At 47.8% G+C, this 25,288-nt stretch overlaps 2 protein-coding genes across 3 annotated transcripts in view; both read right to left on the bottom strand.

Moving 5' to 3' along the window:
* The window catches only part of WDR35 (WD repeat domain 35), a 270,202-nt gene extending 262,488 nt beyond the window's left edge, over nt 1–7,714 (bottom strand). For both annotated transcript variants that reach the window (XM_063915331.1, XM_063915332.1), the window contains exon 1: nt 7,578–7,714. In XM_063915331.1, coding sequence (XP_063771401.1) covers nt 7,578–7,601 — 24 coding nt within the window. In that variant the 5' untranslated portion in view covers nt 7,602–7,714. The remainder of the gene's footprint in view (nt 1–7,577) is intronic.
* A 5,301-nt stretch (nt 7,715–13,015) lies between these two features.
* MATN3 (matrilin 3) overlaps nt 13,016–25,288 on the bottom strand; it is a 33,358-nt gene continuing 21,085 nt past the window's right edge. The window contains exons 5-6 of the mRNA XM_063919231.1: nt 19,557–19,676; nt 13,016–13,179 (exon numbers count right to left, since the gene is read on the bottom strand). Of these exons, the coding sequence (XP_063775301.1) occupies nt 13,016–13,179; nt 19,557–19,676 (284 nt within the window). The remainder of the gene's footprint in view (nt 13,180–19,556; nt 19,677–25,288) is intronic.

Raw genomic sequence — 25,288 nt, 5'->3', positions numbered from 1 at the left:
CCGCCTGTATCACTCCAGTCAGCACCCTCCTGTATCACTCCAGTCAGCACCCTCCTGTATCATTCCAGCCAGCACCCTCCTGTATAACTCCAGTCAGCACCCTCCTGTATCACTCCAGCCAGCACCCTCCTGTGTCACTCCAGCCAACACCCGCCTGTATCACTCCAGTCAGCACCCTCCTGTATAACTCCAGTCAGCACCCTCCTGTATCACTCCAGCCAGCACCCTCCTGTATAACTCCAGTCAGCACCCTCCTGTATCACTCCAGTCAGCACCCTCCTGTATCACTCCAGCCAGCACCCTCCTGTGTCACTCCAGCCAGCACCCTCCTGTATCACTCCAGTCAGCACCCTCCTGTATCACTCCAGTCAGCACCCTCCTGTATCACTCCAGCCAGCACCCTCCTGTGTCACTCCAGCCAGCACCCTCCTGTATAACTCCAGTCAGCACCCTCCTGTGTCACTCCAGCCAGCACCCTCCTGTGTCACTCCAGCCAGCACCCTCCTGTATAACTCCAGTCAGCACCCTCCTGTATCATTCCAGCCAGCACCCTCCTGTATCACTCCAGCCAGCACCCTCCTGTATCACTCCAGCCAGCACCCTCCTGTGTCACTCCAGCCAGCACCCTCCTGTGTCACTCCAGCCAGCACCCTCCTGTGTCACTCCAGCCAGCACCCTCCTGTGTCACTCCAGCCAGCACCCTCCTGTGTCACTCCAGCCAGCACCCTCCTGTGTCACTCCAGCCAGCACCCTCCTGTGTCACTCCAGCCAGCACCCTCCTGTATCACTCCAGCCAGCACCCTCCTGTATCACTCCAGCCAGCACCCTCCTGTCACTCCAGCCAGCACCCTCCTGTATAACTCCAGTCAGCACCCTCCTGTATAACTCCAGTCAGCACCCTCCTGTGTCACTCCAGCCAGCACCCTCCTGTATCATTCCAGCCAGCACCCTCCTGTGTCACTCCAGCCAACACCCGCCTGTATCACTCCAGTCAGCACCCTCCTGTATCACTCCAGCCAGCACCCTCCTGTATCACTCCAGTCAGCACCCTCCTGTATCACTCCAGCCAGCACCCTCCTGTATCACTCCAGCCAGCACCCTCCTGTATCACTCCAGTCAGCACCCTCCTGTATCACTCCAGCCAGCACCCTCCTGTGTCACTCCAGCCAGCACCCTCCTGTATAACTCCAGTCAGCACCCTCCTGTATCACTCCAGCCAGCACCCTCCTGTATCATTCCAGCCAGCACCCTCCTGTATCACTCCAGCCAGCACCCTCCTGTATCACTCCAGCCAGCACCCTCCTGTATCACTCCAGCCAGCACCCTCCTGTGTCACTCCAGCCAGCACCCTCCTGTATAACTCCAGTCAGCACCCTCCTGTGTCACTCCAGCCAGCACCCTCCTGTATCACTCCAGCCAGCACCCTCCTGTATCATTCCAGCCAGCACCCTCCTGTATCACTCCAGCCAGCACCCTCCTGTATCACTCCAGCCAGCACCCTCCTGTATCACTCCAGCCAGCACCCTCCTGTATCACTCCAGCCAGCACCCTCCTGTGTCACTCCAGCCAGCACCCTCCTGTATAACTCCAGTCAGCACCCTCCTGTGTCACTCCAGCCAGCACCCGCCTGTGTCACTCCAGTCAGCACCCTCCTGTGTCACTCCAGCCAGCACCCTCCTGTATCACTCCAGCCAGCACCCTCCTGTATCATTCCAGCCAGCACCCTCCTGTATCACTCCAGTCAGCACCCTCCTGTGTCACTCCAGCCAGCACCCTCCTGTATCACTCCAGCCAGCACCCTCCTGTATCACTCCAGCCAGCACCCGCCTGTGTCACTCCAGCCAGCACCCTCCTGTATCACTCCAGCCAGCACCCGCCTGTGTCACTCCAGCCAGCACCCTCCTGTATCACTCCAGCCAGCACCCTCCTGTATCACTCCAGCCAGCACCCTCCTGTGTCACTCCAGCCAGCACCCTCCTGTATAACTCCAGTCAGCACCCTCCTGTGTCACTCCAGCCAGCACCCTCCTGTATCACTCCAGCCAGCACCCTCCTGTATAACTCCAGTCAGCACCCTCCTGTGTCACTCCAGCCAGCACCCTCCTGTATCACTCCAGCCAGCACCCTCCTGTATAACTCCAGCCAGCACCCTCCTGTGTCACTCCAGCCAGCACCCTCCTGTGTCACTCCAGCCAGCACCCTCCTGTGTCACTCCAGCCAGCACCCTCCTGTGTCACTCCAGCCAGCACCCTCCTGTGTCACTCCAGCCAGCACCCTCCTGTGTCACTCCAGTCAGCACCCTCCTGTGTCACTCCAGCCAGCACCCTCCTGTATCACTCCAGCCAGCACCCGCCTGTGTCACTCCAGCCAGCACCCTCCTGTATCATTCCAGCCAGCACCCTCTTGTGTCACTCCAGCCAGCACCCTCCTGTATCATTCCAGCCAGCACCCTCCTGTATCACTCCAGTCAGCACCCTCCTGTGTCACTCCAGCCAGCACCCTCCTGTATCACTCCAGCCAGCACCCTCCTGTATCATTCCAGCCAGCACCCTCCTGTATCACTCCAGTCAGCACCCGCCTGTGTCACTCCAGCCAGCACCCTCCTGTATCACTCCAGCCAGCACCCTCCTGTATCACTCCAGCCAGCACCCTCCTGTATCACTCCAGTCAGCTCTCCCATTATGTCTCTCCTACCAGGATCCTTCTGTGTCACTCCAGCCAGCTCCCCCTTGTGTCATTCCAGCCCACCCACATATGTCACTACAGCCCAGTATCTGGCTCCCTCAGTTTTCAGTCACTGTAGTGCTGCTGTGTGTCTGGTTGAAGTGCACCAGTTTCCAGGATCTGTTGTGGTCAGGTGACTTTGAGTGTCGAGAGCCACATTTGAATAAAGAAAGAGCCACATGCGGCTCAAGAGCCACAGGTTGGCCACGACTGCAATAGACCAAGATTTCTAGTATATTTGGGAATGTTCCACTAGAGCATGCAGACATGTATTTTAATATTTGTAACTATCATGTACCAAACAAGAAAGTACAAAAACTACACCCCAGAAATAAATATTCCACCACTGTAAAGGTTTGTAAAGTTATCCCAATTACACAAGACTTCTGGAACTACTGTCCTTGTTTGGCCTCTAAGCACCAGTCAATGGGGGTAATTCCAAGTTGATCGCAGCAGGATTTTTTTTTAGCAGTTGGGCAAAACCATGTGCACTGCAGGTGGGGCAGATATAACATGTGCAGAGAGAGTTACATTTGGGTGGGTTATTTTATTTCTGTGCAGGGTAAATACTGGCTGCTTTATTTTTACACTGCAATTTAGATTGCAGATTGAACTCACCCCACCCAAATCTAACTCTCTCTGCACATGTTATATCTGCCCCCCCTGCAGTGCACATGGTTTTGCCCAACTGCTAAAAAAATTCCTACTGCGATCAACTTGGAATTACCCCCCATGTGCACTGCCGGGGAGGCAGATATAACATGTGCAGATAGAGTTAGATTTGGGTGGGTTATTTTATTTCTGAGCAGGGTAACTTCTGGCTGCTTTATTTTTACACTGCAAATTAGACTGCAGATTGAACACACCACACCCAAATCTAACTCTCTCTGCACATGTTATATCTGCCTCCCCTGCAGTGCACATGGGAGTAATTCCAAGTTGATCGCAGCAGGAAATTTTTTAGCAGTTGGGCAAAACCATGTGCACTGCAGGGGGGCAGATATAACATTTGCAGAGAGAGTTAGATTTGGGTGGGTTATTTTATTTCTATGCAGGGTAAATACTGTCTGCTTTATTTTTACACTGCAATTTAGATTGCAGATTGAACACACCACACCCAAATCTAACTCTCTCTGCACATGTTATATCTGCCTCCCCTGCAGTGCACATGGTTTTGCCCAACTGCTAAAAAAAATCCTGCTGCGATCAACTTGTAATTACCCCCAATGTTTGTCAAAATCCATTTTTAACGCAGTTTGGAACTGATAATTACGCCCAGGGCCGGTTCTAGACCTTGTGGCGCCCAGGGCAAAAGTTTCCTTTGGCACCCCCCACCCCGAGACGGCAAAGTAGGGTTAGTGCGCGCCGAAGGCGTGCGTAAAAAATTGGGGGCGTGGCTTCATAGGAAAGGGACGTGGTCAGTTTTGCTCCCTGTAGTTTTGCCCCCTGTAGCGTTGGGCACCCTGTAGAGCTGTGCCCACAGTAGCTGTGTTGTGCCCCCTGCAGCTGTTATGCCCCCCTGCAGCTGTGCCCCCATTAGTTGTGGCCCCAGTAGTTGTGCCCCCTGCAGCCGTGCCCCCTGCAGCTGTGCCCCCATTAGTTGTGGCCCTAGTAGTTGTGCCCTGTAACCCCTTGCTGCTGTGTATGCATAGACACGCTGCTGACACGCCTCCTAATTGATGTCGGTGATTCCCACTGGACCCTCACATGGAACAGGCCCTGCATGGTAGCTGGCAGAGGGCGGAGCTTGGGGAAACTGAACTCAACCCAGAACAGCCGGAGAACAGGATTGCATTTGTCGCACTCCTTTAGGTCGCAGGAATTCAGATGTAGTCATCTTAAAGGCAAGATGTTTATTGCTTAAATAGTCTTAAGCAGCACTATTCCCCTTTGCAAGGGGGGTACAGAATACAGATGTTCACAGCAGTACAATCTTCTTTATGTACAGAAGGTACACACCTTCAGTGCTCACATGCCCTGTTTTTATCCTGTTCATACACACAATACCATGTAAACAAGGCTTCGTCATCACACTAGGAGGATCATTAGCATATGACTTCCTATGTGACAATTAGGGAGGCCAATCCCGGGCTGTTTTTTCAATCCCGGGATTCGGGATTGAAAAACGCTCAATCCCGGGATTCCCGGGATCCCAGCAGGGATCAGTGAAGAAGGGTGTAGGGAGCAGCGCTGGAGGGTAGGTAGCGGTGCGGGAGGGTGTAGGTAGTGGCGCGGAAGGGAGGGTGTAGGTAGCGGTGCGGGAGGGTGTAGGTAGCTGGGCGGGAGGGTGTAGGTAGCTGGGCGGGAGGGTGTAGGTAGCTGGGCGGGAGGGAGGCTGTTAGCACTGCACAGAGGGAGGGAGCGTGTAAGTAATACCACTTACTATTAGGTGGGAGGCAGCCATGGACACACTGAATGCGGCGGCATTTCAAATGAAGCGCCGGCCGCCAGCCAACCAACGCTGGCGGACCGGCAGCCAATCAGGGAAGTGGCCGCAGCAGTCGCTCCTGATTAGCTGCCGCTGCTGCGGCAGCTTCCCTGGTTGGTTGGCTGCCGGCCCGCCAGCTCTGATTGGCTGGCGGCCAGCGCCACATTCAGCGTTTCTCTATGGCTGCCGCCCGCCTAATTGTAAGTAGTATTACTTACACACCCACCCTCCCGCACATGTGCAGTGTAATCCCGTAAATCCCGGGATTGGATGCTCCAATCCCGGAATTCAAATCCCGGCATTTTTGGGCCCAAATCCTGGGATCCCGCCGATCCCGGGATTGGCCTCCCTAGTGACAATGTGGCAGATGTATTAACCTGGAGAAGGAATAAAGAAGTGATAAAGCAGTGAGAAGCACAAGGTGATAACTAGGGTTGCCATCTCATCCCTTTCATTCTGGACACATATTAATTACACAGGTTCTGTGGCTGATTAAAACCAGGTCAAATGGAGTCTTGAAGTCAGCCAGCCACAGAACCTGTGTAATTAATATGTGTCCAGAATTAAAGGGATGAGGTGGTAAACCTAGTGATAACGCACCAGCCAATCATTACGGATTTGAAAAATGACAGTCTGGAGCTGACTGGCTGGTGCGTTATCACCTTCCACTTATCACTGCTCTATCCCTTATCCAGGCTTAATACATCTACCCCAATGTCCCATGAGCGGTTTCCAAATGTCAATGCATGTTAAAACCAAAATACCTTATACATTCCTCAAGTGCATCGTTCATACTTTTCCATGATTCTCCAACTGCGCATAGCACACTGACTATAACATGTTAAAACACATTAAACATACATTTAGCCATTTACAGCACATAATGTCCATTTAAAATAATGTCAAATGCGCCACACGTTTATCATGTGGGACGGGTCTCCGCGTGTACAAGTCCTACTGGAGAAAGAGTACTAAAAATTAAAGATGTCCTATAAGAGCAAGCACTGTGATGTTTGTGATAAATAGGACAGTGTGTGTGTGTGTGTGTGTGTGTGTGTGTGTGTGTGTGTGTGTGTGTGTGTGTGTGTGTGTGAGAATTTTGTTTTATTACACAAAGATGCAAATATTACTAAACTTCAACAACAACAAAAAATGTTTTCATTTGTTATAATATTTCCATAAAACACCTTTACATAGAACAAGGAACAGACTGGGGTGAATCTAAACACCATAAATGAACTAGTACGGCCAACAGCATAAACTTCAACTCATCCTAGGCATGTAACAGAGCCCACCGCCATGCACTGTGCAGTTAGCGATTGCGTCTATCTACTAGCGCCATGACCTTTCCTTAATGAACGGCAAGGCTATGTAACTAATGTGTGTGCTACTGCCAGCAGCCATTCCAGAACCCGGACTGACCCACTGATAATCTGTGTCCGTGTGTTTTTGGGTGTAAAATGTATGACAACACTGCGAGAACCATCTCGTGGCAATGTCATAGGGGTACCGAGGGCATGCAGCCAGAGCTGCGTCCTACTTTTGGGCATGCGTATGACAAAGTGACACCCCGATGGATCTTTTTCAAAGGGTAGCTGTACTTTGGGATGGACATCAGAATCCGATGGTTAGCAACTATCAATGTTTTCAATCCAACGGAAATACTATTTTGATCGAATTGCGGGAATCCGATGGTTGTCAGCCATCGAATGCAGCTTTCCGATGCCCATCCAGTGGCTGGCTGTTATTTTTCAGCTGCGGAGACCCAGAAGTGGTGTCTGTAGCTCAGCTCGTGATGATATTACCATCGGATAGTTGTGATGTGATGGCTAGTGCCATCGCATCGCTGGATTTGATGTCGGTAGCCCAGTAACCATTCGATTCTGGGCTTCCGATGTCCATCCCTAGCTGTAATGCCAATACTAACGATGAGGGTTGTGGCTGCAGATGGAAAAACAGTGGGCGGTGCAACTATACGTGAACACGTGCAAATTGCCGCACTGCAGTGACTCAGGATCCGCATGTTTTGTCATTTTTATCTTATAATCTGCTAACATGATAATAATTACAGTCCACCTAAAATGCACCCAACTGCTGTCAAATAAAGCATGCTGGGACTTGTAGTTGCAGAATATGAGAGGTCAGGTGGGGGCTTAGACCCACTAATGCAGGAGTGGGGAACCTTTGGCCCTCCAGCTGCTGTTGAACTACACATACCAGCATGCCTTGCTACAGATTTGCTATTTGGCCATGCTAAAACTGTTGCAGGGCATGATGGGATGTGTAGTTCATCAACAGCTGGAGGGCCGAAGGTTCCCCATCCCTGCACTAATGTGACAGTAATACATAAATACAGCACATGCATCACGTCTAGCACAGTACTGGCGCATATCACACCCAGACAGGGATGCAGCAGCTCTACTCACTTTCTTACTCAGGTATATGAACATGTTGGCTGTGTGTGCGGCCAGGAAGGGTCTCTGAGCTCACAACGGAGCCTTATTCCAACGTATCTAAGCGTTCTACCGTTTCTAGGCAACCGGGATAACTGTCCCTATATTGTGACGCCATTTCCTGTATAGAGACCGTGTATTTCTAGCCATACAGCAGAAACAGCAAACACTGGAAGTGTCTCCACTGCAGCAGAGCACATATACAGTGCGTCGGCCATTTTGCTAAAGACAATCCTATAATCTTATGCGAACAATCTCCGGCAAAATGAATCCAGAAATGCGGACCACATTGGGAATACACTAATCCTGAGCTGAATTATTGGGAGTTTAATGAGCAGAAGTAGAGTAAAAGTGTTTTAAGAAGTTGCAAGAATGTACATTCGTGGAGCAAATTACCTTTTGCAATGTCACATACCTATTTTATCTCTGATTTGCCCATTATTATGGCAGGTACAGATAGTGCGTTACGGTTAATATGGCAGCATCTTGGGTAGGCTTGCCATACTATCCCTTTAAACTGGGAAACTCATGAATGACACAGGTTCTCTAGCTGCTTAAAATCAGGTGAAATGCAGGCTTGTAGTCAGCCAGCCACCGAACCTGTGTAATTCAGGAGTGTCCCATTTTAAAGGGATAAGGGGGTATTCAATTAGCCCCGGTAATTTCAGAGCTATTGAATTCACTCCCCTGCATATTCAATTGCGGACCGTTTTCGCCCATTTCTTAAGGCATTTTCGACTTTTTTTTATCGAAAAGGCATTGGCGAAAAATGGTTCAAAATCGGCAAAAACCCTGTGTTTTTACCGACGCAGGGGCGAAAACCATGGATTCGTCAATCCACATGTTTTCCACTCACGCCAAATCCCCATTCATCCTAAAAAAATAGCGAAAAGTGCAGTTTTTTGCCTAGGTGAAAAAACGACCCTAATTGCATACCCCCCCTCCCCCCCTCCCCGTAGTATGGTAAGTCTATCTATTGGAATAAGAGTTTAAAGCGGGGGGATTTGATTCTGTGTGATGGCCACATAATAGGTTTAATGGAGCAATTCACTGCAAATCATGTCATCATTGTCACATCCCATGGGACTTACCACTTTGACCTCTGCTTGATCATCTTCCAAGGTCCCAAAAGTCAGCAAGAATAATTTCAATTAGATTTAAGTCTTCGAGCAAGCACATTGACTGGGCCTTATGATAGCTAGGGGATAATCACACAGGCTCTGCCACTCAGAAATGTAGAGGCAATCAAGCCTATATAGATATTCTTACGATGCATCATTAGCACATACTTGCCTACTTTTGAAAATGCATTTCAGGGAGATTGTGAAAGTATCACCTATCAGCGCGAACGTGTACGGCTACATCTGAGAGGCGTGTCATAAAAATGACTTGCATCCAAATGTAAATGATTCCCAAAATTAGTAAGATCTACTTGTTGAAGAAAACACACTGATATTTTGCAGGATTTGTTTGTGTATTGTGTTTTATAAGAGGCTCCGTATACTGTAAGTTACCAGGAAAACCTTATTTAAAATGCATGTAACTATAGGGATCACTGGGGGTCATTCCGAGTTGATCACTCACTAGCAACTTTTTGCAGCACTGTGATCAGGTTAAAACTCTGCAAAACTGCGCATGTGTATGCATCGCAATGAGCAGGCGCGTTGTACGGGTACAAAGAGGATCGGTGCTGGGCGATGGATTTAATGAAGAATCCATTCGCACAGCCGATCGCAAGGTGATTGACAGAAAGAGGGCATTTATGGGTGTCAACTGACCGTTTTCTGGGAGTGTTTGGAAAAACACAGGCGTGTCCAAGCGTTTTCAGGGCGGGTGTCTGACGTCAATTCCGGGACCAAAAAGTCTGAAGTGATCGCAGCGGCTGAGTAAGTCCGGAGCTACTCAGAAACTGCAACAAACTTTTTTGTGCCGTCGGCTGCAAAAACGTTCGCACACTTGCAAAGCGAAAATACACTCCCCCCATAGGTGGCGACTATTTGATCGCAGCACAGCAAAAAGTTGCTAGCGAGGCGCAATGCAGGTGTTCTTGCAACTGAGCGATTATTTGTAGTTTGTGCACGTGCTGCGATCGCACTACACATGCACCAAGGTACTTTTATGATGCCGCTCGCAACCAGGAATGATATAGTGCTATGGATTGTTGGAGGGGGCCCCAAACCGGTATCTTGCCTAGTGCCCCATGAGGTCTAAATCCGGCTCTGCCACTGGTTCACTTCTCCAGTCCTTTCACTGCTAAATACATCTCCCCCTTGGAGAGAGATAAAGTAGATGGAGACAAATAGACCTTGTAAAGTCTAAAGTTTCTGTGTGTGTTCTCACAACCTGTTTGCTTTACTTTAGTAGTTCCCAAACTTTATTGAATCACGGCGCCTTACAGTATCAGTTTTTTTTCCATGGCACCCATAGGCCAAAAGTTTCTTATTGAAAAATTCAGTCAAAAATATTAAATGAAGTAAATTGTGCTTACCTGTCATCATTTGGTTCAGTTATGTGGTGGTGTACAGAGTTATTCTTTTGTTAGTGATAGGCAGCCACCAGGACTGGTTTTGCCTATCATATTAACCTTAAATAATTTGATTGGTGTTGGGCTGCCAACCTGTTGCACCTATATAAGTGTTCTATGGCACCCTAGGATGCCACAGCACTCATTTTGGGAAACACTGCTTTAGCGAATGTTGACTCTTGTTTATGAACTCGTCTCATGTGAGTTTAGCAAAACCTTAGCTAAAGTTCAGTGTTTACTCCTTGCAATCATTAACCCTTCTGTATTCAAGCCAGTAATTGGTCATTTGAGCTCTGCTAACAGAGGAATCCTATCCTAGGAATGCTAACACCTGTAATGCACTCGATACCTTTCATTAACACTCTCTACTTGTGAGCTTTGAACATGTTTATTCTCCAATGGTTACTCACAAAGGTGTAAGATGCAACCTATTGCTGACTATGGATAAGTACATTATTATAGATGTGATATATTCATTTATTGTGTGTCTCATCTGTGGACTGATTGGCAGTGCCCAGAATTAATATTTATTAACAGTTTCTTATATAGCTCACCAAATTCTGTTGCACTTTACAATTGGAAACAAAAGTGATAAAACAAAACTGGGTAATAACAAACAGTCACAGAGGTAGGAAGGCCCTGCTCGCAAGCTTACACTCTATAGAAGATGAAAGATTGTCAGGACCTATGTTAAGGTATCTGGGCCCCTAACTCTGGCCTTTGTCTACAAAGGTGATCATTGCCTTCCAGGAGTGGGGACGGGGTCACTGGGCAGAATGTTAGTTTTGTGTTAATCAATTAAGCTAATTATACAGATATGTTGGATTACTGGGATGCATTCAGCATCCCAGCGGTCATGTGACGGGCACCAGATCACTGACATCCCGGAGGATGTACTGCGGGGGAGGATTAGGGTTAGGCTGCGGGTGGGGGGTTAGGTTTAGGCAACATAGGGGTCAGTTAGGCTGCATTTAGGTTTAGGCTACAGGTAGGGCGTATTAGGGTTAGGGTTAGGGGCCACTGGAGTAAGGTTACTATACTTACCTTGCCCATGTCAGGAACCTAATCATTGGGATGCCATGGTTGGTCTTCTGACCGCTGCCATCCCGAACACCGGCATTTCCTACCAAACGCCTGTTTAGCCCCTATTATTTGTTACTGCCTCACACTTCTGAATCAGAATTAATGACCATCATGTGGCAGAACCTTATCATGAAGCCATTTGGAAACTTGAGCCTGATAAGCAGAAGTCATTTGAATGATTGGAGAATGCTTATGTTCTATATTTGGGATGCGGTCAGCATCCCGGAGCACTGGATGCCGGTGGTCAGGTGACTGACTCTGGAATCTCGCCACCTCGCAGAATCCCGGCACTGGGGTGAGGGATAGGGCATGCGGGGGGGAGGGGGGGTTAGGGTTAGGTACTACAGGGGGGGTTAGTCGTAGTCGTCCCCCCATGTGATTAGCCGTAGCCATCACCCCAGGCGGGTTAGGGTAGGGGGCAGAGAAAGGCTAAATTAATTACCCCATCCCCTGTCAGCATTCTAAAAGTCAGGATGTGGCAGCCGGTCATGTGATCACCGGCATCTCGACTGTCGGCATATCACACCCCTATATTTCTGTAGATGCTTTTATAGGATGCCCTTTAGTTGTGCTAATGCCTATGCCTATTCAGCAATTATGAGCTACTTTTAGTTGGCTTTATTGTAACAATTGTTTAATTATTACTATAACTATATAATATGTTTGTAACGTGAAATTTTCACCTTATGAACCGCATTGGGTTGTTTCACCTACAACACAATAAATATGCTTCGCACTAGTGCTTGAATCACATATTTGTATGCCGGGCCATACCTAGGGGTTCCGGCCGGGCGTCCCTGGCAAAGTGAAGGACTTGCCCTCTATCAACCAGTGTCCCTGGCAAGTGCCATCCTGACCAACCCCTTGTTACAGCCCTGTCTGTGTGTAATATACCCTTATTCCTGTTTGGATGGACTTTCTGGTTTTAAACCCTTAGTGAAAAGCCTGGATTGGATATTTCAGATGAATTACTAGTGGTCTCAAATAGTCATTTTAACTACTGCCCTCATACTGTAGTTGTCAAGGGGTTGTATATATGTAACATAATTTCAGTGCAAAGTTTATACATACGGAATGCAGTAATAGCAAACATTCATTGTAAAGAGTTGTTCCATAAAGTAAGGTGATCGCAAATCAGAGTCTATATAGGAGTTACAATAATTAAATTAACCACTTTGGATTTCAGTAGGGCCATACATAGCCTGACCGAAGTGGAGAAAACACTCCTGTTCGAAATTGCCTTTAAAAACTCAGAAACACACTGGATGGCATTTTAAATATATCATGTGAATAACTGACCTTTCTTAGCAAATCTAACCATGGTAAAAAAATAAAACTGGGAGCTGTCTAGTCACACATTATGCTGACTGGACTTTAACAAATATACATTTTTGTAGGATACACTTAGCTAATTGTAGAGAATACCAGGATATGTTTCCTGTGTATAACTTTAGATGAAGAATATATTTGTATCATATTAAATATACTTTTATTATACTATTATATTACATGGTTTTATTAGCTATAATGCTAGATTGACTGTTGTGTTTTGTAATTTATTTGTAGTTATTATTACATAATAAGACAACAAAGATGATACAGGGTTACAGACATTGAGCATGTTTGAAAATACTGTAGAGCAAGTGGCTTACATTGCAGAATTTATACATTGGCTGTTGCGGAAGACATGGGCTTAGAGGGTCAATTTACTAAGCCATCGAGAGAGATGAAGTGGACGGAGATAAATTACCAGCCAATCAGCTCCTAGCGGCCATGTTACAAAGTTGTGTTTGAAAAATTACAGTTAGGAGCTGATTGGCTGGTACTTTATCTCCGTCCACTTTATCTCCCTCCAAGGTTTAGTAAATAGACCCCTAACATCTTTAAGCTCGTGTATCGGTAACCATATAGAGCCATCTTTACCACTGGAAATCATTACATTGAAAGCATAATTTTCCTGCTGTAAAACTGTGAGTATAAAGATTAGTAGAAGTACTCTAGGTTTCTATAACAGCTTTTATTTGCTGAATCAATATTTACAGAAATTCAACTTGTGATTTCACTGAGGATCGGCCTGAGACAATTTGTGCCTTAGAGATATCATTATTATCTTCTTCAGGTCTTAGCCTGACAAATCCTAATATTTGGTTCAATCACAAAATGGCTTCCTGCTCTGTGTGTAAGCAAAAAGCTTTTAAAACATGGGCGCTTTTATTTTCAAAGTGCAATACAGCTAGGGTGCCTAGATTTCAGACAGTGTAAGAGAAGACTCTCTCTGACTCCTATTCATGGTGAGATAAAACTTATTTCTGTACCGATATCTCACAATTCTTTATGAAATAAACTAAGTTGTTATAATTAAGGGGTCTATTCATGAAGCAGTGATAAGAGTGGAGAAGTGAGCCTGTGGAGAGGATGCCCATGGCAACCAATCAGCTGCTCCGTACAATTGTATAGTATGCAAATTCTAAATGTTACTTCAATGCTGATTGGTTGCCATGGGCAACTTCTCCACTGGCTCACTTCTCCACACTTTTCACTGCTTCATAAATAGAGACCTAAAACTTTATTTTGAACACAAATCAGCTGATGAGACAGCAAGCACCATATTCCAAGATAGCACACAGAAATTCAAAACAACTTGTTAGAAATAGATTCAGAAACTTAACTATGCGGGAATTACTCCTTAAATGAAATTCATTGGTTTGAAAATGTGAGAAACTGTAACACAGTTGAGGCGCGTTTCACATGCGTACCTGCTCACTTCATCAGAAGTGTAAAGTTTGAATACTATAAATGGGCAATCCCCTCGTGTTCTTACAGCTCAAAGCACAAGGCAAACTGCCACAAAGTAACAGAGTGTGATTTGAGGCAGAATAAACATAATGGGATTGTCCCAATTTGAATATTCAACAATTACACTTCTGATGAAGTAGGCAATTACGCCTGTGAAACGCGCTGCTCAAGAATGTTACAGTCTCACATTTTCAAACCAATGAATTTCTTTTAAGGAGTAGCTCCTGGTTGGGAATATTTCTAAAACTATTTCTAACAAACATAATTTAACATATTTTTATTTCTTTGAACTATCTGTTGAAAGATGGCGTTTGCTGTATTATTAGCTAGTTTGTGTTTAAAATAAATGAAGCTGTAATTACAACATCTGAAAAAATTTATTTCATCAAGGATTCTGGGAAAGCAGTTAGCTTCCCAACTAATGGGATACCTGCGGTCAGTATACCGATGCCGGGATCCCGAGGGAGGACGCAATGTCGGCATTTACATATCGATTCCGCTCGGGATGCCGATGTCACATTTTACCAATCGTCCTCACAGTGGGAAGCGCTGGCATCCTGCAGAGCGGTGGGGGGGGGGGGGGGGGGGGTTAGGTTTAGGCATTAGAAGAGGGGTTATGGTTAGAGAGCAGGGACGGGAAAGTTAGGGTTAGGATTCGGAAAGGGAGGGTTAGGTTTAAGCACTTAGAAGGGGTGGTTAGGGTTAGGCATCAAGCGAAGAGGGTTAGGTTTAGGCAGCAGGGAAAGGAGGGTTAGGGTTAGGCACCAAGCGAGGAGGGTTAGGGTTAGGCACCCACAAGGGAGGGTTAGGGTAGGGAAAAGGTGAGGGTCGGTACACTGACAGCCGGCATCCCGTCCATCGCCAAATCATACTGAACCCAGATTCTGAATATTGCTACGTAAATAATTATTGTCTAACTATGAATAGAAGCTAGAAAGAGACTTTGGACTTGATTCCTGTTTGTAAGGAATTGTGCAGCGGCAAGGAAGCAGCTGTGCAATTCTGTGTCATTAAAGTTCTAATGCAGTAGGAGGCATCTGTAGGAGATAGGCGCCTCCTGTTAGCATACCATTAGAGATGATCCCAGAGCTGCGCCTGAGGACACAGCCTCAGATCACTATCGTGACTATCGGTCGCGATTCCCGATAGCTTTAGGCACCGTCCAGCCTGCATAAGCTGAAGCTGACTCAGGCTGGCCATTAGATCCGGACACCTAAGTCCAGACCATGGACCCATCACGTCTATGAAAACAGGGGCAACACCCCTGCCCTTTGTCTCATGCACTCTGTGAAGGTCAACTGAAACCCTTTCATCATCTCAACTGGCTGCAAACTGTTGAGAACAATTCTTACATAACTGAAATTTGGGAGCTGCGCTGGTCCCATTCTCCCAAGAAGCCGCTCATTTACTGCCAAACCCAGAAGTATTTCAGGAAAAACCCTGCAATGTTTCATATAATGAAAGGGGTGATTTATTTCATGTGATCAGTAAACTTTTACCACATACAATAGAGGCAGCCATTTTGTGATCTCAAAGAATATATATGAGAATGTTAACTACTGACATCATTGAGGCATGAGGAGCGAGGTACTTGATTAAATGACTGTCGGTTCAGTACATAAACTGGCCACCATCATTTTTCTTTAATATCCAATAAAAATTCAAAATGGAAATATTTATTTAATAATGTTGATTCAAATGCAAACTGACAGGGGCATAAATAAAATAAAGGGTATTTACTGTAGCACTCTATCCATATCATCCTATCCGCATGTATTTTACAGGATCTGAGCCAACAACATCAGTGATAGTAATACAGCAGTATGCAGTACAGCAATGCACAAAGCTTAGGTCATTCCCTGGCCAGCAGAATGTCTTCTGGGGTGTTCTCAGTTTCTTCTTCTTTCGTAGACTTGTAATGCTTTAGTCAGCTCATCTAGTGCATTGTGGTTAAGGAAAAATAGCTATATAACATACAAATATTTTATATATTGTATTACATTAAAAATATACATAACATACAACAGTCACCAACAGGAACCACAAGTAAATGTGCCCAGCTTGTATGGATTTTGCAATCAAGCATTGAAATATCCTGTGGTTTCCAATCTAAAAAAATCAGGTTTGCATCCATGGGCCAGATGTAATAGCGCCCAAGTTCGCCGGGCGTGTGGGTTGCCGGCCGAACAACTCTATTACAAATAGCCCCAGATCTGAATCAGGCCCATAGGGTGATACCTTGGGATCCTGGCGCTTGTGATGCCGGCAGTCAAAATACCGACAGGGGCAACCCGACGCACATGATTGCGACATCTGGTATGTAACTATGTTACACCTAATCCCTAACGTTCCTAACCTGAATCCTCCTTTCCCGCAGCCTGAACCTAACCCCCATCACTGCAGCCTAAACTAACCTCCCTCCCCCCATGGCTTACCTCTGTGCAAGGCTGCCAGTCCTCCGTTCCAGCGCTGGAATTGCAATCCATGTCAGGATACCGGGGTCGGCATTCCTAGCAGTGTCTGTATTCCGGTGTCGGTATTCCGAATGCCGGTATCCTGACTGTATACCGATGCCACATATAACAATGGTAAAAACAACAAACATGGCTCATATATATATTAAATTGAGAGATTTTGAAAGAGTCTGGATTGCCTTTTCTTAGAATAGATTGCATATTTTACAACATCTCTCTCAGGATGCAATTTACAGTAATCCTACATAACACTGGTTGTTAGAAACTAGCTATGGGAATGTGAATACTGGAGTTGGGAGAAGTCTCCAAAACCGTTCAGCAAAATATCTCTATCATTCTGCATTTTGGCTGTTAAATGCTGCACGGGGTTGGGTACAGGGGTGACCGGTGGTCGGGATCCCGACGGTCAGCATACCGACCCTGGGATCCCGGCCTCCAGAATACAGGGGGCCGAGTGCAACGAAGACCCTTGCGGGCTCGGTGGCTTACTGCGTTCCCCACAGGTTTTATTCCCACTCTATGGGTGTCATGGGAATAGTCCTGTGCCCCCTGCCGGCATTCTGGCGGCCAGGATACTGGCATCGGTATGCTACCACCGGGATCCTGACCGCAAGGATCATAACTACATCAAAATCATCAGAATCAGCTTTATTGGTCATGTATACTTGCGTATACTAGGAATTTGTCTTCGGTCTGCTATACAACAGCCAAGTAGGTAACAGATAAGCAGGTGGGGGGGGGGGAGTAAAGTCAGGCAGATAGGTATAACATAGGGACACAAGTTAGTTACATGTACGTCTAGTCAGTCAATCTTCCGGAGTTAAGCAGGCGGACCGCTTGGGGAAATAAACTTTTGAGGCTTCTGGTGGACCCGGCGGGGACGGCCCTGTAATACCTGCCTGGAGGAATCAAGTTAAACATGCTGTGGCCGGGGTGTAGCTGGTCCTTTACTATATTCGTTGCTCGCTTTTTAGCTCTGGACAGGTACAGGTCCATCCTGTTGAGGTGGCACATAGACACGGGCACAGTACAGTAAGGGCATGTTGTGGATGTGTTGACACGAATAGCGTCCAGGGAAAAGTTATAGATGCTCCTGTTGAGGGAACTGGACTCGCACATTATAAATCCATGGGGCAAGTTATGAGCTGGTGGCAATGTCAGTTACAAACCTTGTCTGATTTGTCTAATGTGTCACACAAATAAAGATATAGGCCCTCATTCCGAGTTGTTCGCTCGGTATTTTTCATCGCATCGCAATGAAAATCCGCTTAGTACGCATGCGCAATGTTCGCACTGCGACTGCGCCAAGTAACTTTGCTATGTAGAAAGTAATTTTACTCACGGCTTTTTCATCGCTACGGCGATCGTAATGTGATTGACAGGAAATGGGTGTTACTGGGCGGAAACACGGCGTTTCAGGGGCGTGTGGCTGAAAACGCTACCGTTTCCGGAAAAAACGCAGGAGTGGCCGGAGAAACGGTGGGAGTGCCTGGGCGAACGCTGGGTGTGTTTGTGACGTCAACCAGGAACGACAAGCACTGAACTGATCGCACAGGCAGAGTAAGTCTGAAGCTACTCTGAAACTGCTAAGTAGTTAGTAATCGCAATATTGCGAATACATCGGTCGCAATTTTAAGAAGCTAAGATTCACTCCCAGTAGGCGGCGGCTTAGCGTGTGTAACTCTGCTAAATTCGCCTTGCGACCGATCAACTCGGAATGAGGGCCCTAGTACTATAACTGTGATTTAAAGATAACTTTGTACGGAATACTAATTATATAAAAATCAAATATGCTTACTACTCTGTTTGGGAAGGGGAAGGCTACCCATATGTTTATTAGTGGTGTTTGCAAAATAAAATCTAAAATGTTATATTTGCATTTTATTGGATTAGCATATCAAATGGTCGCATGTAACATTTGCTCCCACTGTGTGGAATAGTATTCTACGGAGCAGTGAAAAAAAATCGATTTGATTGTATGACTGCAAATTTGAAGCACTGCAAAAAGGGCTGTTCCTCAACGGTGCTTGATTTGTGCATTTTTGCCCCAATGTTACTCATCTCTAGTAAATACATACCCTCCAACAAATGGTGCAAATCCGCTGTCGCGTCATCATATCCCAGTGTTATCCTGTGGATAACCTGTGGACCCTGCCGGAGAAATGTTCCTGAACTTCTTTGCCAGTGGCAGTTACAGAGGTGGGGCTGCAGCACAGTCCAAAATTCAAATAGGGGAGGTCACACCAACTGCCATTGAGTCCTGGCAGATGATGTTTGGCAGTGTTTGGGGTGGCAGTTGGTGTGGCTTCCCTAGTTGAACTTTGGACTGTACTGCAGCCCCACCTCTGTAACTGCCACTGGCAAGTAAGTCCAGGAACAGAGCATTTTGTACCTAATGGAATGAGTCATGTTGGAGGGTATGTAAATACCTTCTGTTATATTAAGGGTCTTACTGCGCTATTTATAGTTGTTGGTATTGCCTTTATACTAACTGCGCTTTAAATCTAATGACTATCTCGCCGGAATCACGTGCGTCCCCTCTGGACCTCTTCTGCCATTAGAAGCTGGCCTTGACTCACATGGAGTACAGAGGCCAGCATTTGCTGGATATCCCACTGCAATAATCTAACATAATGCTTCACTGAGAGAAACACATAGGCTGCAGCTCCCCAGGTAACCCCACCAGTCATCAGCTGACAGTGCGCCGACCAGGAAGCAATAAGCAACATACAGGGGAAGATGTAGAAAACAGATGGAGACGTTGCTCACAGCAACCAATCAGCAACCTATTATTTTATAGACTGTACTAGACAAATAGCAACTGTAAGCTGATTGGTTGGTTTGGACAACACCTCCAGTTGTCCTCCTTAGAAGGTTTGATACATCTCCCCCACAGTCAAAAAACAAGTAGAGGTGTGGGACTTGGAGACACTTGGAGCCAAGAGCAAGGGCAACGAACCTGGTAATACTGGTGAAAATGGCATTTTATAATTGCCAATATAACACAGTATATTAAACCAAAGCATAAGATAGGGTCACTGTACCAATTTCAAACCCAGCACTTAGGGCCCTTACTTCCAGAAAGGATATGTTTCGTAGTCAGTGACTCAATGTAAGTGTTGACTTTGCTTTGGAAAGCGACCAGACTTTCACAATTGCAGGGATCTTCTGTCTGAACGACTCTTTGTGCTTCCTCTGAATACAAGAAATATATTACATTTACACCAGTAATAAAGCAGTAATTAATAATCTGCTTTTGTAAGTATCAGAATGCATCTCATACTAAATAGTCTACAGTCCCATAATGCATTTCTTCTTTGTGGTAATGTCCCATTGCTGCTTTTCCCTATGGTCCACCTAGAAAGTGCCAGCTCTAATTGCTCCATGCTGGCAAATTAAAGTGATTTGGGAACGATCCTCCCCAGTCATATGGAGCTTTTGCTCAGAAAGCAGTGCATGCAATGTACTCAGAGCGTGAGGACTCCTATGGGACTAGGGTTCCCCATTCACATCAGTGGGGTAAATTTACTAAGATGGGAGTTCTATTTAAGATGGGATGTTGCCCATAGCAACCAATCAGATTCCAGGTATTATCTTCTAGAAGGTGCTAGATAAATGAGAAGTAGAATCTGATTGGTTCCTATGGGCAACATCCCATCTTAAATAGAACTCCCATCTTAGTAAATTTACCCCAGTGTGTCAACATGGAGCAATTTGAGTTCTACAAATGCTTTCACTGTAAAATCACCAGCATGAAAAGCACCCACAAGACATCACCCATTGTGATTCCTGGTGAAACCGGTCATGGACAATGGTCAACAGATTGCTGCAAAAAACAAAGCACAAAAGTGACACAATAGTAAATGCAAAGCAGTGGTATTATGATAATAATTACAGGATTGCTGTCAAAGACCAAGTGAAAAGCCTTTATATGCATCAACATCACTGAAAATAGATGGATAAAATTGGTTTCATGCAGAGGAGGTGCCAAAGAGGAACGAATGTCTCTCACTACTTTTCCATGTGCCAATCTTTTATCAAACCTTCCAAAGAGGAGATGCCCAAACTACCAATCAGATTCTACCTATTGGCTGGGATAGGCTGGAGCAGGCTTGGTAGAGGTATAGAGGAAGCTGGGTTGTTGTCCGATCCAACACTTGCGTATGGAGCAGTGATAACTAGGAGGAGAAGCTAGGACCAATGATTAACTGGAAGTCCCAGCAAACGTAGGTGTTCTAATGGTAACTAGCCTGAAGGCGTGATCAGGAGTAGTAATGAGAAAATAACTTTATTGTACTGGAAAGGTTTGAAGAATCTGTACTAGAACTGGCTTGGCAACCGGACTGGAGTCAAAGACAACTGGAACTGGCTTGGCAATTGGACTGGAGTCAGAAACTACTGGAACTGGAACTGGAACTGGCTTGGCATCCAGACAGGAGTCAGAGACAACTGTATCTGAAACCGGCTTGGCAACAGTACTGGAGTGAGAGACAACTGGGACCAGATAAGTGATCAGACTGGAACCGTATAGGCAGTCGGACTGAAATCGTATAGGTAACCAGACTGGAACCGGAGATGTACTAGAGCAGAGTCTATGTGGCAACCAGACTGGAACTGGATACAAAGTAAACGGACTGGAACCAGAAGAATGCAAAGCATCAAGTAGCAATGCACAGAGCTGTGACTTCAGGAGAAGCAAAGCTGCACTGTCAGCTTGAGGGTGTCCAGGAAGCTCCCTTTATAGGAGAGCCATTGGATGTTCAGGCCAGCTGACTGGCTGAGAGTGGTCAGGTGATCACATCCAACGTGGCTGCGCCCTTACACTGAATCTGGAGGGAACTCCAGCATGGAATTGACAGGATGCTGTGGGGAGCGATATGCAGCAACAGCATGAGTGGACCTCAGCGTCAGCTGGGACAGACACTGCAGAGGAAAGAATCTCTGTTTAGATCTCCGGAACGTGACACCTATCATTTATCTAGTTATAGCACATTCTATAAAACAATAGCTAGAGTCCGTTTGTCATGGGCAACATCTCCACTGGTCCTCTTTAGAAGGTTTGATAAATATCCTCCAAAATCCTCTGTCCCCTCTGAGATGACAGAGGTCCAATCTGGTCCATTTTTTAAACTTTGGATTATGTAATAGTTAAATATGGTTCCTCTCTGCTCCTCCAAAAACCTAGCACTGTGTTTCTTAGAACTTTAGAATAAAGAGACATTACTTTATTCACAAAAAGGAGAAATTAACAGCAGCACTCAGTAGCATAAAATCCAGCTTTCTTATGTAACATGAAAGAGTCTGAATATTATCTCCTATATATTTGCCTACATCTGTGACTCTGTGCCTGGCCGTAACGCTGGGTGGACTAACAGTGCTGGCCGGGGCGGAGCCACCTGCTTCTGACCAGTGCCTAGATGGACAGCCACACAATCCAGCCACCATCATCACAGGGAACCAGCACTGGACGGACACCCCAGTGAGCATGGTACCACACACCCCTCCCTTGCTTTCCCCACCACAAACACCCACTCACACCCCTAATGACACCTGCTATTCGCACCCCGCACCCTAACCCACCACAGCCACACTCCGCTAACCCCCCTCCCCAGCTCCCACCTGCAGCTTCTCATCGGCCGCAGCACCGGAGCCATCCGCACACCCCACCCCGACCCAACACAGCCAGCATCCACTCACCCCCGTCCCCACCTCTCACATGAAGCCGGAGGACGTGAACCAAAAGACAGCCGCAACTACCACCGCTGCCTGCCTCCGCCACCCTCCCTCCCCAGCAACCTCCTCCAGTCGCTCAGCGGGCGCACCACGGGAACCCAATGCACTCCCAACCCCAACACACCACAACCACACTCCACTAACCCCCCTCCCCAGCTCCCACCCGCAGCTTCTCATCACACGCAGCACGGAAGCAGGCCGCAACCCCCACCCCGACCCCCAACATGTAGCCTCCAATAACCCCCCTCCCCAGCTGCCAACTCTCACACGCTCCCCCTACCCCGACCGACCACATCAAGCCTACACTAACCCCCCTCCCCAGCTACCTCCTCCTGCCTCTCATCACCCGCAGCACGCGAGCCACCCGCACCTCAACCCACCACAGCCACACTCCACTAACCCCCCTACCCACCTCCCACCTGCAGCTTCTCATCACCCGCAGCACGGGAGCACCCCGCACCCCCCACCCCGCTACCAACACAGCCAGCCTCCCCTAAACCCCCTCTTCAGCTCCCACCTGCAGCCTGTCATCACCCCCAGTACGGGAGCAGCCCCCACACCCAACATCCACCCTCCACTGACCCCCCTCCACAGCTCCCACCTCTCACACGCATCCCCCACCCCGACCCACCACATCCAGCCTCCACTAACCACCCTCCCCAGCTTCCACCTCCAGCCTGTCATCACCCGCAGCACGGGGGCTGAACGCACCCCCCAGATCCACCCACCACATCCAGCCTCCGCTTACCCCCCTCCCCAGCTCCCACCTCTAGCCTCTCATGACCCACCGCACGGGGGCCGGCCGCACCCCACAACCCCAACCCACCTCATCCAGCCTCCGCTAACCCCCCTCCCCAGCTTCCACCTCCAACATGTCATCACCCGCAGCACGGGAGCCACCCGCACCCCCCACCCGACCCACCAAAGGCAGCCTCCGCTAACCCCCCTCTCCAAATCCCATCCCCACCCTCTCATCACCCGCAACACGGGGACCACCCTCACCAATACTCCCTGCCTCCGCTAACCCCCCTCCCCAGCTCCCACCTCCAGCCTGTCATCACCCGCAGCACGGGGCCCGCCCGCACACACCACCCCCACCCACCACAGCCAGCCTCTGCTAACCCCCTCACCAGCTCCCACCTCCAGCCTCTCATCACCCACAACACGGGAGCCACCCACACCCCAACCCAACACAGGCAGCCATCCTCTAATCCCCCTCCCCAGCTCCTACCTCCAGCCTCTCACATCACCGCACCACGCTAGCCGCCCGCACCCCGACCCACCACAGCTACCCTCCCCAGCTCCCACCTCTCACATGAAGGCAGGGGACGGGAGCCCCAAGATACCCGCACACCGCATCAACACTGCCTGCCTCCACCACCCCCCCTCCCCCCCTCCAGCCTCTCGCATGAAGCACAGGACTAAATCCCCAATACACCCGCACCACAATCCACCACAGGCTGCCTCCGCAAACACAACTCCCCAGCTCCCACCTCTCGCATACGCTGTTTGACAGCCGCATCACACCCGCAGCACCACACACTCCTTCTGCATCCCCCCTCCACAACTCCCACATGTACACACTGCCCAGGAGCCACAGCCAAACGCTGCTGTGGACCGCACCAACACATTACTCTACATGCCGCCCACCATCCCCACCTGCCTATTTACCAGCCCCCACTGTCTGCTGCCCCCAAACCCCCACAAACACATGTACCTTAATCTAACTCTCCCCCCTCCACACACAAAACACCTTAACCATCTTGACTCAACCACCACCCAACAACCAACACTCCTGCTGCCATCACCCTCAGACAACTAGGGTCAACCAAACAATATACACACCAACACTACATTTAACACACATAGCCACACCGACACAACCACCTCTCCAACACCCAACCACCCCACCACAATACCATCACCCACCCCCAGTAACCCCATAACCGAAAAACAACCTCAACAAATAAAACACCCCCTACACTCCTCTACAACATTACCCATATGACTAACCCACCCCCCCCCCACCTTCCTTAACCTTCCCTTCCCTACCCTTCCCTCCCATCTCTTCCCCTGCACACACCACAGCACCCACAAAACACTCCACCATCCACCCGGCCATCCTATGTGCACCTCTTCCACCCATGGTAACTTCCACCCCCCTCCCCCACCCACCCATATCTGCATCCCACACAGCACCTCCAGTCACCACCATAAGCCCGCACCACTACGCAACAACATATACAGCCAGTAGTCCCACTCCACACACTCCCCACAGTTTCATACATCACAGAACACCACACACCTAACTACGCACCCCTTACAACTAAGACTCCACCACACTCCTTCCCTTCAAAAACCACAACAAAACACAACACCAACACCCGAACCCTATAACACACACACCGCTCTCCCTGTGCAACCAACTAATTTAGGCAAACCATACACACACCACAAAACCCACACCACTACGCCATATCGTAGTGACGCCCGTCACTTTACAAAAAATTTCGTTTTCAATCAAGTGTTTCAAATGTAAAACATGCCTTCACATACTTTACCTAAACAAAGCGTTTTCATTTACATTTAATTCCCATCCTAATTCTCTACATCGTACCCTACACACACTTTTCACACACTCACAACCCCCTACACACCATTCACCATCACATTTCCCTTTTGCCATACAACATTTAACCAACACCAAAAACCACAGTACACCACAATACATTTGACAACTACTATTCTAGACCTTCACCTTTATATAGGGGTTACGGGGGCATAGCCCCTTACGACTGTGTGAAGAGCGCCCGCAGGGCGCGATAAAATCACCTAGTATGTGTATATGAGGTATAGCTATTTTATGACTAGTATCTGCTATCATGGAGCTGTGAGGTACAGTATGTTGCAGGGGTATCCGGACTCCAAGTCGACAACAAAAAGGTCGACACACCTTAGGTCGACACCAATTGGTTGACACACCTTATGTCGACATGGACAAAAGGTCGACGTGAACAAGGTTGACATGGAAAAAGGTTGACATGAGTTTTTCACGATTTTTTTCTTTTTTGGAA

Source organism: Pseudophryne corroboree, chromosome 4 (assembly GCF_028390025.1).
Source record: "Pseudophryne corroboree isolate aPseCor3 chromosome 4, aPseCor3.hap2, whole genome shotgun sequence".
Lineage (NCBI taxonomy): Eukaryota > Metazoa > Chordata > Amphibia > Anura > Myobatrachidae > Pseudophryne > Pseudophryne corroboree.
Note: the sequence above shows the minus strand (reverse complement) of the source record. Positions and strands in the feature narration are given on the sequence as shown.